Source organism: Anoplopoma fimbria, chromosome 15 (genome assembly GCF_027596085.1).
Source record: "Anoplopoma fimbria isolate UVic2021 breed Golden Eagle Sablefish chromosome 15, Afim_UVic_2022, whole genome shotgun sequence".
NCBI classification, from domain to species: Eukaryota; Metazoa; Chordata; class Actinopteri; order Perciformes; family Anoplopomatidae; genus Anoplopoma; species Anoplopoma fimbria.
In genome coordinates, this window is record NC_072463.1 from 4,861,014 (window position 1) to 4,874,672 (window position 13,659).

The 13,659-nt window shown below is 38.7% G+C and overlaps 1 protein-coding gene across 1 annotated transcript in view; it reads left to right on the forward strand.

The window, feature by feature from the left end:
- Window positions 1–13,659, forward strand: part of exoc3l4 (exocyst complex component 3-like 4) — a 28,930-nt gene that overhangs the window by 9,397 nt on the left and 5,874 nt on the right. Inside the window, exons 8-14 of the mRNA XM_054614143.1 lie at window positions 773–898; window positions 1,482–1,582; window positions 3,508–3,606; window positions 6,658–6,781; window positions 8,209–8,331; window positions 8,904–9,056; window positions 10,036–10,157. Of these exons, the coding sequence (XP_054470118.1) occupies window positions 773–898; window positions 1,482–1,582; window positions 3,508–3,606; window positions 6,658–6,781; window positions 8,209–8,331; window positions 8,904–9,056; window positions 10,036–10,157 (848 nt within the window). The remainder of the gene's footprint in view (window positions 1–772; window positions 899–1,481; window positions 1,583–3,507; window positions 3,607–6,657; window positions 6,782–8,208; window positions 8,332–8,903; window positions 9,057–10,035; window positions 10,158–13,659) is intronic.

Here is a 13,659-nt window from a genome sequence, read left to right on the forward strand (position 1 = left end):
ATCGACCCCTTGTTCTCAGACCTTCGTCTTGTTAATTCAAGTTGCATTTAATGAGTTTGTCACGACTCAGGAAATGCAGGATTCGACCCAAAAGCAGACAAAGAAGACAGACAGGACAAGTTCAATGTTTTAATTCCAGGCAGGTTCTGGTTACAGGATCTCAAATAGTAAAGAAACACAAGCAAAACAACTACGTATTGACATATTGGGTAGAAGAGAGTGATAAAGGGCTGATTAAATAGCTAAATATGTAGTAGGTGGGTGGGGCAGTCAGGTGATGGGGTATAGAGGAAAAGGTCGAGGGCATCTTGTGGAAGGATGGAAAATGACAATGAAGTAGCCCCAGGGAGGTCAGAATTTTACACTCCTGTCTATAAAACTTAACAAATCATATTTCCTCTAATATGAAGAAAGTTTTGTTTAAAATGATCTTTTTCCTCACATAGTCATAAAACAGAAACACAACCGTAGAATATAGCTAGAAATGTAATTGTTGGAATTTTGAGAAGTGGGCTGCAACCAACTTAAGACACTTTTATTTTGACCTACAAAATAAAAGCTCAAAAGCCTCTAATTAGCTGACTGAAGTTAATTTTATAAAAACTAAACCAACTTCTGTAACCTTGAGCCTCCACATGGCATTCAAAATATCTAACCGTTTGTATATTAGTACCAGTTATTGTGAAAATCCTTGTGGAGATGAGCTAAAAATGCATCATGAGAGATTTTTTACCAGATCTTCCACCTTTCTTCTCTGTGTTTGTTTCCGTAGGACGACATAAAGTCTTCACTGGACAGACTCATTGAACTTGAGAATGAGGAAGTTTGGAGTCACAGCAAGTCTCCAGAGAAGGAGGACGACTTCCTCAACTCTCCGCTACACATGGACATCTGGACGGTACGACTATTTCTTATATCAAAGATGAGATATCATTTGATGCTTTCATGTGGGGTGATCAAATTCAGACATCTTCTAAAAAAATGCATTATAGTATTAAAAAAATCTGTGTAAAAATCTGAAAACTTGTGTGCCTAAATTGTGTTAATAAGAAATAATAACTTAATTTTGGTTAAAATCATATCTTCAACTAAAAATTATAAATGATATATATATATTTCTGTATTATATATATTGATTTAAATGATTACAAAACAAGTACATTAAATATGTATTAATTAATACATGTAATATCTGTTCAAAGTATGTGGCTTAATAGACTTGAGTTGATGTTTTTGTCTAGTTTTTAATGTTTGGTGTGTTTTAAAAATATATATAATTTAAGTTAATTTTGTGTTTGTTACTTTTTTACTTGTATTTTTGTCTTTCTTTAAAAACAAGTAAATATTTATAAGTCTAAATGACAAAAGTCAAAATTGCAATGCTGTGATTTGACCATGTGGCGGCAGCAGAGAGCTAAATATTAACCTCATTATTAATGTGTGTGTATTAAACTGTGTGCTTTTATGTTTTCTCTCTGCAGAAAGTGAAAGGAAATATCACAAACTCCCGACTCATAGATGCTCAACTGGAACAGAAAGTGATCTCCTCCTGTCTACGAGAGCTGAGAGAGTTCCCCACGAGGTTTGTTAACACAGAGACAGTGAATGTGTACAAATACATAAAGGTCATTAATATACAGAATATACATTTAGCATAAATATTTAACAAGCAAAGTGATGCTTGGCATTGTCCCTTCAAAATAAAGCAACACATGAACTGCAACTCACATTCCCTTTTTGTTGTTCAAGGATGTTTTTTGAAACATAAAACAGGTTTTAAACTAAAATCTAAAATGAACTTTGGGATAAAAGTTTAGCAGTTTAAATATATTTCTGAGGACATAATTTAACTTTATCTTCCAAAATGTGTTTTGATTATGCTTTTTGTGACTTTGTCCTTAAAGAGCGTAAGAAAGATATTCAAATGATTTTAGTGGATTCTCACACTCTGCTACATATTTCCTTTTATTTTTAGAAAATGTTTAGCTCTGCTAGCTAGAGGAGGAGAAAAGTTGGCATGTACCAAACAAAAATGAAATATCTTAACAATTATGGGATGGATTGCCATGAAGTTTGTTTTTAAGCATGTATAGCCCTCTGATGATAAAACCCAATGACTTTAGTGATCCTTTGATTTATCGTTTAGCACGAGGTAGAAATTTGTGTTTTTAATGAAATGCCTCAACATCTATGGACGGTAACAACCTCTAAAAGTATCATTATTAATAATAATATTATTATTATTATTATTATTTAATATAAGATATTTTAGCATCTATAAGAACATACAGTAAGAGCTGAAGGCTGCCATCATATTTACTCCTAGAATTATTGTATTAGTGAGGAAGTCAAAGGTCAAATGGTATCAAACACTTGAGGGAGGGAAATACCACATGGTACACAATAAAAAAACATGTATATGTATAAATACAGACGTAAAAGAGGAAGGTATAAGTGTGAGGGGGAACCCACCCACAGGGAAACATCCTGAAAACAGGATCCTGCACTCAGTAATGTGCAATAACCACACTGTTGTAATGTCGGAATATTTCCTCCATCTGATTTATGATTAATCATGTTTTCAACTCAACTTGGAAACAGTTTATCATTCAGAATGTGACCCTCTTCTCCTTCACTGTTCTTTATCTTAAAAACACAGATATATTACATTTATCTTTTTTTGGTCTTATCTCTGCAGCAGCAAAAAAGTTTACAGAAAAAAAACAATAAAAAGGAAGTTAAACAAATGAGTTCAGCAGACAGTGGTGGAAGAGTACTCAGATATTTTCTTAAAGTAAAAGTAGCAAATACCACAGTGTAAAACGGCAAGTAAAGGTCCTGTATTCAAAATCGTGCCAGTGTACAGTAAAAGTACAAAAGTATTAGCATAAAAATATACATAAGTTCCAAAAGTACTCACTTTGCTGAATATCCCATTTCAGAATCATATATATTATATTACTGGATTATACTTTTTGATGTACATCACTTAAATTTAAATTACTTTATATGTTTCTGTGCAGTTTAATCCATAATAATAATAATACATCAAGATTTATTAGTGGATTCATATGTTGAATTAATAATCAGAATCTGCAAAAGTGACTAAAGCTGTCAAATATATGTGGAAGAGAAGAATAAAGCTGAAATACTCAAATTAAGTACAAGTACAACAGTTACATTACACCTCTGGCTGCAGAATATCTCCACATTTTAAGTACGTAAGTATAAAAAAGAGAATTGATGACTGACATTTATAGATTTATTGTTACAGATTTAACTTAAATACTTAATATATAACATGTTAGATTTGTTTATAAACACATTATGTAAGTGTTCTTGTTTTTAGATCCACCTCCTGGAGGCTTTTCCTCTGTGAAGCCCCTTTAAATGAACTTTATGGTTAAATGTCATCCAAACAGGAAGTCTATTTAAAGTGGGAGATTGAACCCTGTTAGTGGTTTGACAGGATGAATCCATCTCTCTTCTCCTCTTTCCTCCTCACAGATTCGAGGCGGAGTTCAAGCGTCACTGCAGCGCTCTCAGACAGAAGCCTCTTTGGGCCGAGTATCAGATTACATACATCAACAGCTTCACTGCTTTACAGTAAGTCATGTGACTTCCTGAAATCACCCATGAGGCACGGCGATAGACCAATGTGCCCTGACAGATCTGTAGGCAGGGAAGCGTGCCACCAAGGGGGAAACAACATCACCTGATCCATTCAGCGAGGATTTCCTGTTTTTAGGGTGACAGAAGCAGACATAAGAGCACCACTTTAAAATACTAAAGAGTACTTTAAAATAGCAGTACAAACTAAAATGCTCCTTGTTTGTAAACATACTAAACTATCAGAATAAAAGGTAGTAATGCTAGGTTGTTTGATCTTCAAAATAAAAGCTCAAATTGGTACACATACATTTGAATAAATGTATCTGTATTTAAATATTACAGAATACATCTTTAATGTCCATCAGAGTGCAAAATTGACTCGTACATAAAGAACATTACAAATTAAGAGTAAAACACAGTACATTAGTGAAAAATACAGATACAATACTTCATATTTACTCAAGTAATGTACACATTTGACGAAAGTATTTCCATTTTCTCCACTACATCTCAGAGGTACATATTTTACTTTTTACTCCACTACATCTCAGAGGTAAATATTATTGGTTCCTTGTGGAACCTTTTCTAAAGGTTAAGTAAAGTTGGAACCTTTACTTAACCTTTAGAAAAGGTTCCACAAGGAACCAATAATGTGACCTTAAACTCGTGATTTTAAATTGTATTTTTGTTTCTGTATCTTCATTAACAAACTCTGATGCAGAAAACAAGCGGTTAAAAGCACAGTGATTCTGGAGAATTCTTTTTCTGAGAGCAACAGAGCTGCATTGTCTCTCTATAGCTTGTTACGAAGACTTTCTCTTTTAACATGCACAGCAGAGCCTCACCACACTGGTAATGAGGTCATGTGAGAGAGACACTGTGCCAGGCCTGGAGAGAGTGGAGGATCAAGTGATTTCGGGGAATTGAGTCTGTGTGCGAGAAACACTTTCGTGTTATAAATGAAAGGGGGGCGGGGGAATGCGGCAGTGAGGCTGCAGTGAGGCAGGGGGGAATGGGGGCAGTGAGGCTGCAGTGAGGGGGGGGGGGCAGTGAGGCTGCAGCCAGATGAACCTCTAAAAACCTCCCACAGCTGCTTCGACCAGTCTCCTCCAAAGCTGACGTGGCTTTCTGCAGCGGGTTGTTCAAGGACATCCAAAGATTTAGACAGCGATGTGATTTATAGTGCAGATTTCATGTCTGCTTTCTATTACTGCTGCTGAGGGTTTAGAAGTGCAGGGGAGTCTGTGGCTTTTAATCTTTTCGATTTAATTCGCCTCATGGATTCAGGTTTAGGGTGACGACTTTACTTGTGGTGTGAAAATATGTTTAAATAATGCTGCAGTCTTGATGAAAAACTGGTGGAAGAACAATACAATAGTGTAAAAATACTCCATTAAAAGTAGAAGTACTTATGTAAAAGTGTTATCAGCTTCAGATGCAGCGACCTAGATTTTCTCCCTCCTTCATGACGTGGCCTCCACTCTTAAAAATAAAGGTGCTAACCATCTAGGGCTCTTATTCTCATTGGAGAACCATTTTAGGGTTCCTGATAAAACCTTTTAGAAAGGTTCCACTTGGAGTCCTCTTAGAGCTTTCTACTTAGAACTTAACTTGAAGGGTCTTGCCATGAACCCCCTAAAAGATGATCTAATGGTGTCTATGGTGTAATAGTTCCATCCAGAACCCTCTCTAGGGGGTTCTATACAGAACCTTTCCACCTTCTTAAGGTGGCTAAAAACTCACCCAGGGGGTTCTACTGAGAAAACATGAATATCTTAAGGGTTTTATCTAGAACCCAACCAGGGGATCACAGTTTTTTCGGCAGTGCAGATTTTATATATTATATATTTTATCTTTTAGATCCTTTAACACCTTCCCTCTGGCTTTACTTAGATATGCCAGTCTGTACGCATGGGAACCAAAACCAGCATTTTGGGAATTGAAAGGTTCCAAAAGCGTCATGTGCTCCACAACTCTCATGGTTCTGATCACATGAATTTAAGGGGTGTGTAGGCTAGGAGAGCCAACACTTTCAACAATCCTTGAAGAACTCTTTTGTCAAAAAATGGGTTCTTTGGATGAAGAGCAGCTTACGAGTCTGTGTAGAACCTCAACCCTTTTTCTAAGAGCATAGGCGGATCTGTTGTGGATCTGTGTTGGGACCTTTGTGGTCCGACTCCAAACGCCCCTATGGCGCCAAATGTGGAAACCAAGCTGCAATGTGTCATCTGTCCACTAGGAGGAGCAGTGATTGTCCCTGAAATCAGCCGTTCTTATCGTATTTAATGTGAATAAGGATACAAAGGGAGGGGGGGGATTCCCAGCAGCTGGATGTTTGCTTGGATGGGAAATTCTAGAAGACTGCATCTGTAATTGTACTTAAAGCACCAAAAGTAAAAGTGCTTGTTGTGCAGAAAATGGAAATTAAATATATATATTTCCCAATATATTTCCCAGTTGGGCCTTCAAAAGGGTCACCAGATAAATCTGTGATTAATGACAGAGGAAAGAAGATGAAAATATATATATTCTTTTTAGTTTTCTACTTTTTCAGATAGTTATTTAAATACATTTATCCAAGATAAATCTGCGAAGGAGACGTAGGACGTAGAGACGCTGAATACATCTCTAGTAGAGACCTGTCAATCACTGTAAGCTAAAACATACCCTGCTTTACGGTCTATTTGACTCTAAATGGAGCATAATTTACTAAATGAACATCATGCTGTATTGAAGAAGACTTGAAACTAGAGCTTGAGACCATAAACGCATGTTTACAATGTTTACTGAGGGAATAAATCAAGAGAGAAGTAGAGTCATTTTCTCATAGACTTCTATACAACCGGAGGAGTCGCCCCCTGATGGACATTAGCGAGAATGCAAGTTTTAAGACACTTCCGCATCGGTTTCGCTCGACAGAACTTGAGTTCTCCGCCTGGTTATACTGCATAACTTTACAAGTTTAACTGAACTAAGTTACTACTTCAGACACACTAAAACATTGCTTTATAGCCTCCGTCAGTGATGCTGTTTGTGCTCCTGCAGGCAGCACATGGAGGGCTACCGGGGCTCGTGTCCAGACGAGGTGGACGGGTTCAGAAAAGAGGCGACGTGTCTGATTACCAGGCTCACTCAGACGCTGGAGGACCAGTTCAAAGACGACGTGAAGGTACAAACACACACGCGCGAATGAAAACCAGTGTTATTTTAGGTGAAAGCATGGTTCCGGTTTTCACCAGTTTATTTCCTCACTCGGGGAACTGCTGCGGTTTCTAAAAAGGGGATTTGAAAAAGGGATACTCCTTTCCTGAACCTTCCTGAAAATCTATGCAGTTATTCTTTCCAGCAAGTCGCTTTCTGTAAAAGATCACAAAAGGAGAAGGGGAAGGCACGTGAAAACAAGATGTAAGAGAGAAAAGCAGTAAATACCTAATCATCAAAATGGGTCATTTGTGATGAACAAAACGAACAGCAGGTCATTATTAAACTGTTGATCTGTGATCTTCCACCACTATGTTAAAGGTTTGTTTAATTTAATCACAAAAACTACTGGGCTAAGATTGGAGAAAGATTGTTACATTACATTACATTACATTACAGTCATTTAGCAGACGCTTTTATCCAAAGCGACTTACAATCAGTAGTATATTACATATCATTCACCCATTCACACACTGATGACAGGCTACCATGCAAGGTGCCACCATCAGACTCTAACTAACATTCATGCAACATCCAGTCCACACCGATGGCAAGCCTTCGGGAGCAACTTGGGGTTAAGTGTCTTGCCCAAGGACACATCGACTGCCGAAGCCGGGTATCGAACCACCGACACTCTGATTGGAGAACTACCTTGCTCTCCACTACGCCACAGCCGCCCATTCTTGTCAGTGAATCATTGACTGTTTGCAGGAAACCAGTACAAACAACAGTTTTCCTTTATGTCCAATCATCAACTCTCACATCCTTCCTGAGAGCCTTTGTGTCGCCCATGATGCAACTCAAAGACATTTGATCTTTTTTTTGACGTTGTTAATGCCGGTAATGTTGTTATACAGTCAAGTTAACGTTAACCACGCTCTTTTCCAGAACCTAAGAGGTTTTGTTACCTAAACCTTACTTTCTTCGAAGACGAAACTTTATTTTGAAAAAACATTTGCATTTAAGGAGTGAAAACTGACACCCAGCACTGACGCGAGAGGGCTACGTAGTTTTAAGCGTTGGTATTTGACGAGTTGGGAGTCCGAACGTGTTGGTCTGACAGATAAACAATGAGTTTAAAATCACCATAAAGCTCTTTGACATTGTGATATTAGATAATATCAATGATAGCTGCTTTAACCAGAGCGATCTTGCATCATATTACAGATTTTCTGTCAGTGATTTGAGGGGATCGGATCAGAAAACGTTTAGATGTGTCGTTCTAAAGGGCAATTAAGAACAACGTATTTTGCCTTTTGATTTAGAGGACTTGTTAAAATCCCACATTTCAGCAGATATGAGCAGATACAAGCACATCTCCAACCTGTGGAGAATAAGACAATGTACAATATAGTTATTTGTCACTTTGAACCTGCTTCCTGTGCTGTTTTCCAGCCGTACCTGAGGAGGATGATGACCAGGAAGTGGCTCACCAACGACGAAGACTTTGTGGAGCTCGACAGACGGACGGAGCAGCTTTCCCAACACTGCGCACTGATGAGGCCTCCACATAATCATGTGAGGAGGAGGAGGAGGAGGAGGAGGGGGAGGAGGAGGAAAGCGGCTGGAGGGACATATTTCCGGCCATTACCTACCGCTTTATTTGCCTAACAGGAAAGACCCCGACCTCTTATATGATCCAATAAAGTTTCCCAGTTACATTTACTGGCATTTGTCCCATCCTGATTGGAAAAATCCCCACTGAGATAGAACTGGATGAAACAATGTGTGTTAGTTTCGCCAGTCATGTTTGTTGTTAAGCTTTAAAGAGCTGCAAGAACTAAAAGCTTTTCACACTTTGGAGGTCAGGAGAGGAAATCCTTGTTTGCTTTTCCATGACTTTCTTGGAAGTTCCAGTGAAACTAATTGGGCGCTATTGTTTTTGGCCGCTGAAAACATCCAGGAATGAATAGGTGGAAGCGTTGGCGTTGGTTCAGATGGCTGCTGGTCGCGTGATAGATGAATAAAGACAAACACTCTCGTATTTCCCCTTTTCTTTTCTTTTGTATGCCTATCCTGTGATTATGCAGCATCCCGCCCGCTCTGAGTATGTCTGTCTGTGTGTTTGTATTTGTGTTTCCCGGCAATAGGAGTTTGCGAGCCGGCTGCACTACCACGTGGTGAGGGAGTACGTCGGCCAGCTGATGAAGAATAACTACTCATGCAAGAACCGCAAACACGAGAAGGCAGCCAACAAGATCCGTGTGCAGTGTGGAAAACTCACTGATGTGTTTGAGAACATGGTAATAAACTCTTTTACTTCCCCTTCAACATGTTTCAAATTATGGAAAACAAAAACGACCCCTTAGATTTTTCGTCTGACCCTTCAGAGGGCCCTGAAAATACTAATACTATCCCAGCAAAACCCTGCTTACACATTGATGCATCAATAACAGTCTAATAATGCCAGATATAATAATATATATCAGTCACAGGTGACATATTACTGCAGAAGAGTACTTTTACTTTTGATACTTTAAGTATATTTAGCTAAAATGTATATATATGCGTATACATCTGCACGTTTACTGTAGTAAGATTTTGAATGAGGGTCTTTCACTTGTAACATTTGACTATTTTTACATTACTTTTACTAAGGTAAAGTATTTAGGTACTTCTTCCACCAATAAAAGGATATTTCATTGTTTTAGTATTTGTTCTTTCATAAATGTCAAGATTTAAAAAGAACAATTCAGCAAAATATTCTGAATGTTACTCCCCAGAATGTGTCAAGCTCCAAAAAGGCTGGGTCCTACATTTCCCATGATGCAACTCAAAGACATTTGCAGTGTCCAGGCTCAAGTCAAAATAACTGATGAGTTATCAGACCTTAGAAAACCTAGAAAACAAACTGAACTTTGTGTGTAAAATTGGTGAAGTTCTATTTTAAATTGATGTCTTGAGGATGTTTTGTTGATACATTTTGTTTCAGTACCATGTAAAAAAAAGTCTCTCTGACAAGATTGTTTCCAGTAAAGTTAATTTACAATATCATACAAATTTCAGATTTAGTCTTGACAAACAACAATTTTCATATTTTTAAAAACTTTTTACCCGCTGATAAAATAGATTGATGTCATAATAACTATCTTGTGGCTTTTTGGAATAATTAGAATATAAGAACCACTAAATAATGAATGCTTTTAGGTGTTTCCCAAACTTACAATTCAAATAATTCAAAACATTAAACTCCTATTTTTGCATGTTTTGTTTCTGTGGTAGAATTCGACTCACGAGTGGCTCTTCGCTGTGGGAGACGACCTGAGCGACATCATCGGTCAGAAAAACAAGACGGACATAAAGAACCACCTGCAGCCTTTAGTGGAGCAATACCCCGACTTCAGGTGAGTGAGATTCTAACAACTATCTGAACCATTCTGTAACTCACTAAAAAAACAAAATCAATCCAAGAAAAGTTACATAAATCCCAGAATGTCTTCAACCTGAAGAGGTCTAATCAGCAACTTAACTAAAAACACCTGAGAGTTTTTTTGGGCCTTTAATCTACAACGGGCTTGGATCCTGTTTGCATACAGTTTGCATGTTCTCCTCTTGTCAGCCTGGTTTCCCCCCCCCCCCCACCACCCCCTTTAAAGAAGTTTGAAGCTTCTTAACTCTGGAAAAATATGCAGCTTCTGTTGACAACATGCACACTCTGTTGCAAAAGGGTCTATTTGGTCGGGCCTCCATGTTCTAGCCTTGTAATTGACTTGCGATTTATCCAGGTGGTACCTTTCCTCTCGTCCAATCACAGCTGGGATCAACTCCAGCCCCCAATCTAGGAAAGGATACACATTCACAGATGTTTTGTGTGTTTAATCAAAGTAATTATAGCCGTTAGATGAACATAGTGGAGTAAAAAATAAAAATGTTCACACTGGATTGTAGCAGAGTAGAAGTATAAAAGGGAACAAACTGAATATACTTAAGTAAATTAGTAAAAATACCCCCATTTGTACCACTGACAATACTTTTAAGACGTTCTTTTTTTGTTTTAAACTGTGTAAAAGTGGCCCCGATCAGAAAATGTTCGATGACAAGTGATATTTTTCTATCAGTTCAAAACAGATCTGCTAATTGAACATGAATTGTACTTCAAACAATTTCATGTTCAATTAGCTAATGCAGAAGTTTGAGTAGAGACCTTTAGTCATGAGGATGACCCTAAGGTGAAAGCTAAGGTCACACAGGTTGAAGGTTTTGGCTTCCTTCTCTCACTTCCAGTCAGATTCTCATAAACCAGACGGGTTTGTTTAAGTCAGGGGTCTCGCTAGACGATATTTTGTGGCCCCCACCTTAATATGAAAGTTTAATGTTAGTGCGGCCCGCGAGTTTTATATGAATGGCACTTTACAGTGTTGTGTGCGGAGCTGAACGAACCTACCAATCACGGTGGGGTATATGGCTATCGGGGGCGGGACATCGACCGGGCTTGATGCAAGCAGTGAAACATTTCTCAATGAGTGACAGTTACAGCAACGTTGCCATGGAGAGTTACAGTGACAGCAGCGTTGCCATGGAGAGTTACAGTTACAGCAGCGTTGCCATGGAGAGTTCTCTCCGTGCTGGCTGGCTGCCTTGTGTCTATGAGGCAAACGCGGACATTCGTTGCTGCCCAGCGGGACATTATACGTATATATGTCTCTCTCTGACAAAATAAATCAAAGTGATGCGTACGCGGCGAGATAAAAGAAAAGTAAGAAAATAATGTAGTCTAATGTGGTCTGCAGTCACATACCGACACCTGTCCGTCGGCAACAACAGTCTTAAAGCACCGAAGGTTCTGTGCTTTTTTAGAGGAAATAGAGTCAGAATATGGGGATGTGCTCTACTTCACCGAGGTATGTTGGCTCAGCAGGGGAAACACCTTGAAGAGATTTTTTGAGTTGAGAGCAGAAGTGAAAGCCTTCATGGAGAAGGATGGGGTGGCTGTTCCTGTGCTAAGTGATCCCAAATGGCTCATGGACTTAGCTTTTCTTGTTGATATCACACATGAGCTTAATGTACTGAACAAGAAGTTACAAGGCCAGGGGCAACTCGTCAGTGCTGCTTATGACAACGAGAGCATTCTCCACAAAACTTGTGTTATGGAAAGCCCAGCTCTCTCAGACAAACCTTTGCCATTTCCCAGCATGCAAGGCACTCGTGGATGCAGGCACACCATTCAGTGGTGAGAAGTATGTTGATGCCATTTTGAAGCTACAGGAGGAATTTGATCACAGATTTGCAGACTTCAAGACGCACAGAGCCACATTTCAAATTTTTGCGGACCCCTTCTCCTTTGATGTGCAAGATGCCCCTCCTGTGCTTCAAATGGAGCTCAGTGCAACTCTGACCCCAAAGCCAAGTTCAGGGAGGTGAGTGGAAAAGCAGACAAGCTTGGGCAATTTTTGAGAGAATTGACCCCCAGCTTCCCTGAGCCTTCCCGAATGTTCAAGCGGACCATGTGCCTTTTTGGGAGCACATACTTGTGCGAAAAGCTCTTCTCCACCTTGAACTTCAATAAGTCCAAGTACAGGTCCAGACTTACTGATGATCATCTTCAAGCCATACTGAGGGTCTCAACTGCTTCCTCCCTCAAGACAAATGTGGCTCAGCTATGCGAGAGGAAGCGCTGCCAGGTCTCTAGCAGCAAGGAGTAGGCAAGAGAAGCCATGTTCAGAAGAACAGTTCATGTTCTTCAATGTTCCATTCATGTCCAGGACAATTCATGTTCAGAAGAACCCATTGAGGTTAAAGAACTGTTAATAAAGACGTTTAAATCTGAATACAGCAGATATAGAAGACTGAAGAAACCACACATAGTTGCTGACTAGAGAAATCTAATTATTATTATTTTATTTATTTATTACTGATTTATTTACTTATTAATTCTTAATTTGTTTATTTATTTTTTCATCTTATTTTGTGTTAAAAAAATAAAAATAAAGACATTTGAGAAGATTGGAATTTTTTTAACAAAGCTTTTCTTGTGGAATACCCGATGCGGCCCAGCCTCACCCAGAGTCCAGCGGCCCCCAAGTAAATTAAGTTTGAGACCCCTGGTTTAAGTGAAACATAAACTTCTGAGGTTCCCAGAGCGCCGCGACACGTCCTGTGTGTTGAAAAACAGTGTTTTTTGTTTGGTTAAACAAGTCTAACTCAACTCTCTTCAACACAAAAAAAGACAAAACCCAGAGTGATGACATTTAACCAACATCCTGATTTTAACTTCTTTTTGAAAATGCTTCAAAAGCATCAGAGTTTCCCCTTTTTGTAATTGTGGAAGTGTTAGAGGACGGTGCTTCTGTTTGCACGGAGGAGACGGAAAGGTCAGCAGACTGAAGCTCTGCAGGAATCCCCCGGTTTATTTAATTAAAAGATTCAACACACAAAGTTGGTTTAAAGTCACCAGAAGAATGAGGAAGTGATGATGAAATAATAGATGAACGTAGTGAAGCGGGGAGTGTGTTAACTTACTGATTAACCCAAAAACAACAAAGAGTTTTTGACTTCACTGTTCAAATAAACCGATGGAGCTCCAGTCCAAACAGACAAAACTCAACATCTGAAAGGTTTCAGTTCACTCAAAGTTAATGTCATGTTTTTGGTTTGACACGGATGAAAAGGAGGTTTGTCTCAGTGTTGAAACTTTAACCTTTTGACCCAAATTACCTGGATTATTTACATAGATTGTGTTCTGTATTAACCCCTGAGATTATGTTGCTCATAAATCATGTGTTTCTGAGCTGAGACATGTGGGAGGATGAGTCAACCAAACAGGAAAAATAATCTTAATATGGAGTACTGATGTTGAGCTGAGATTTATGAAATTCAGTGAGATGATCTTTACTTCTGTTTTTGTTC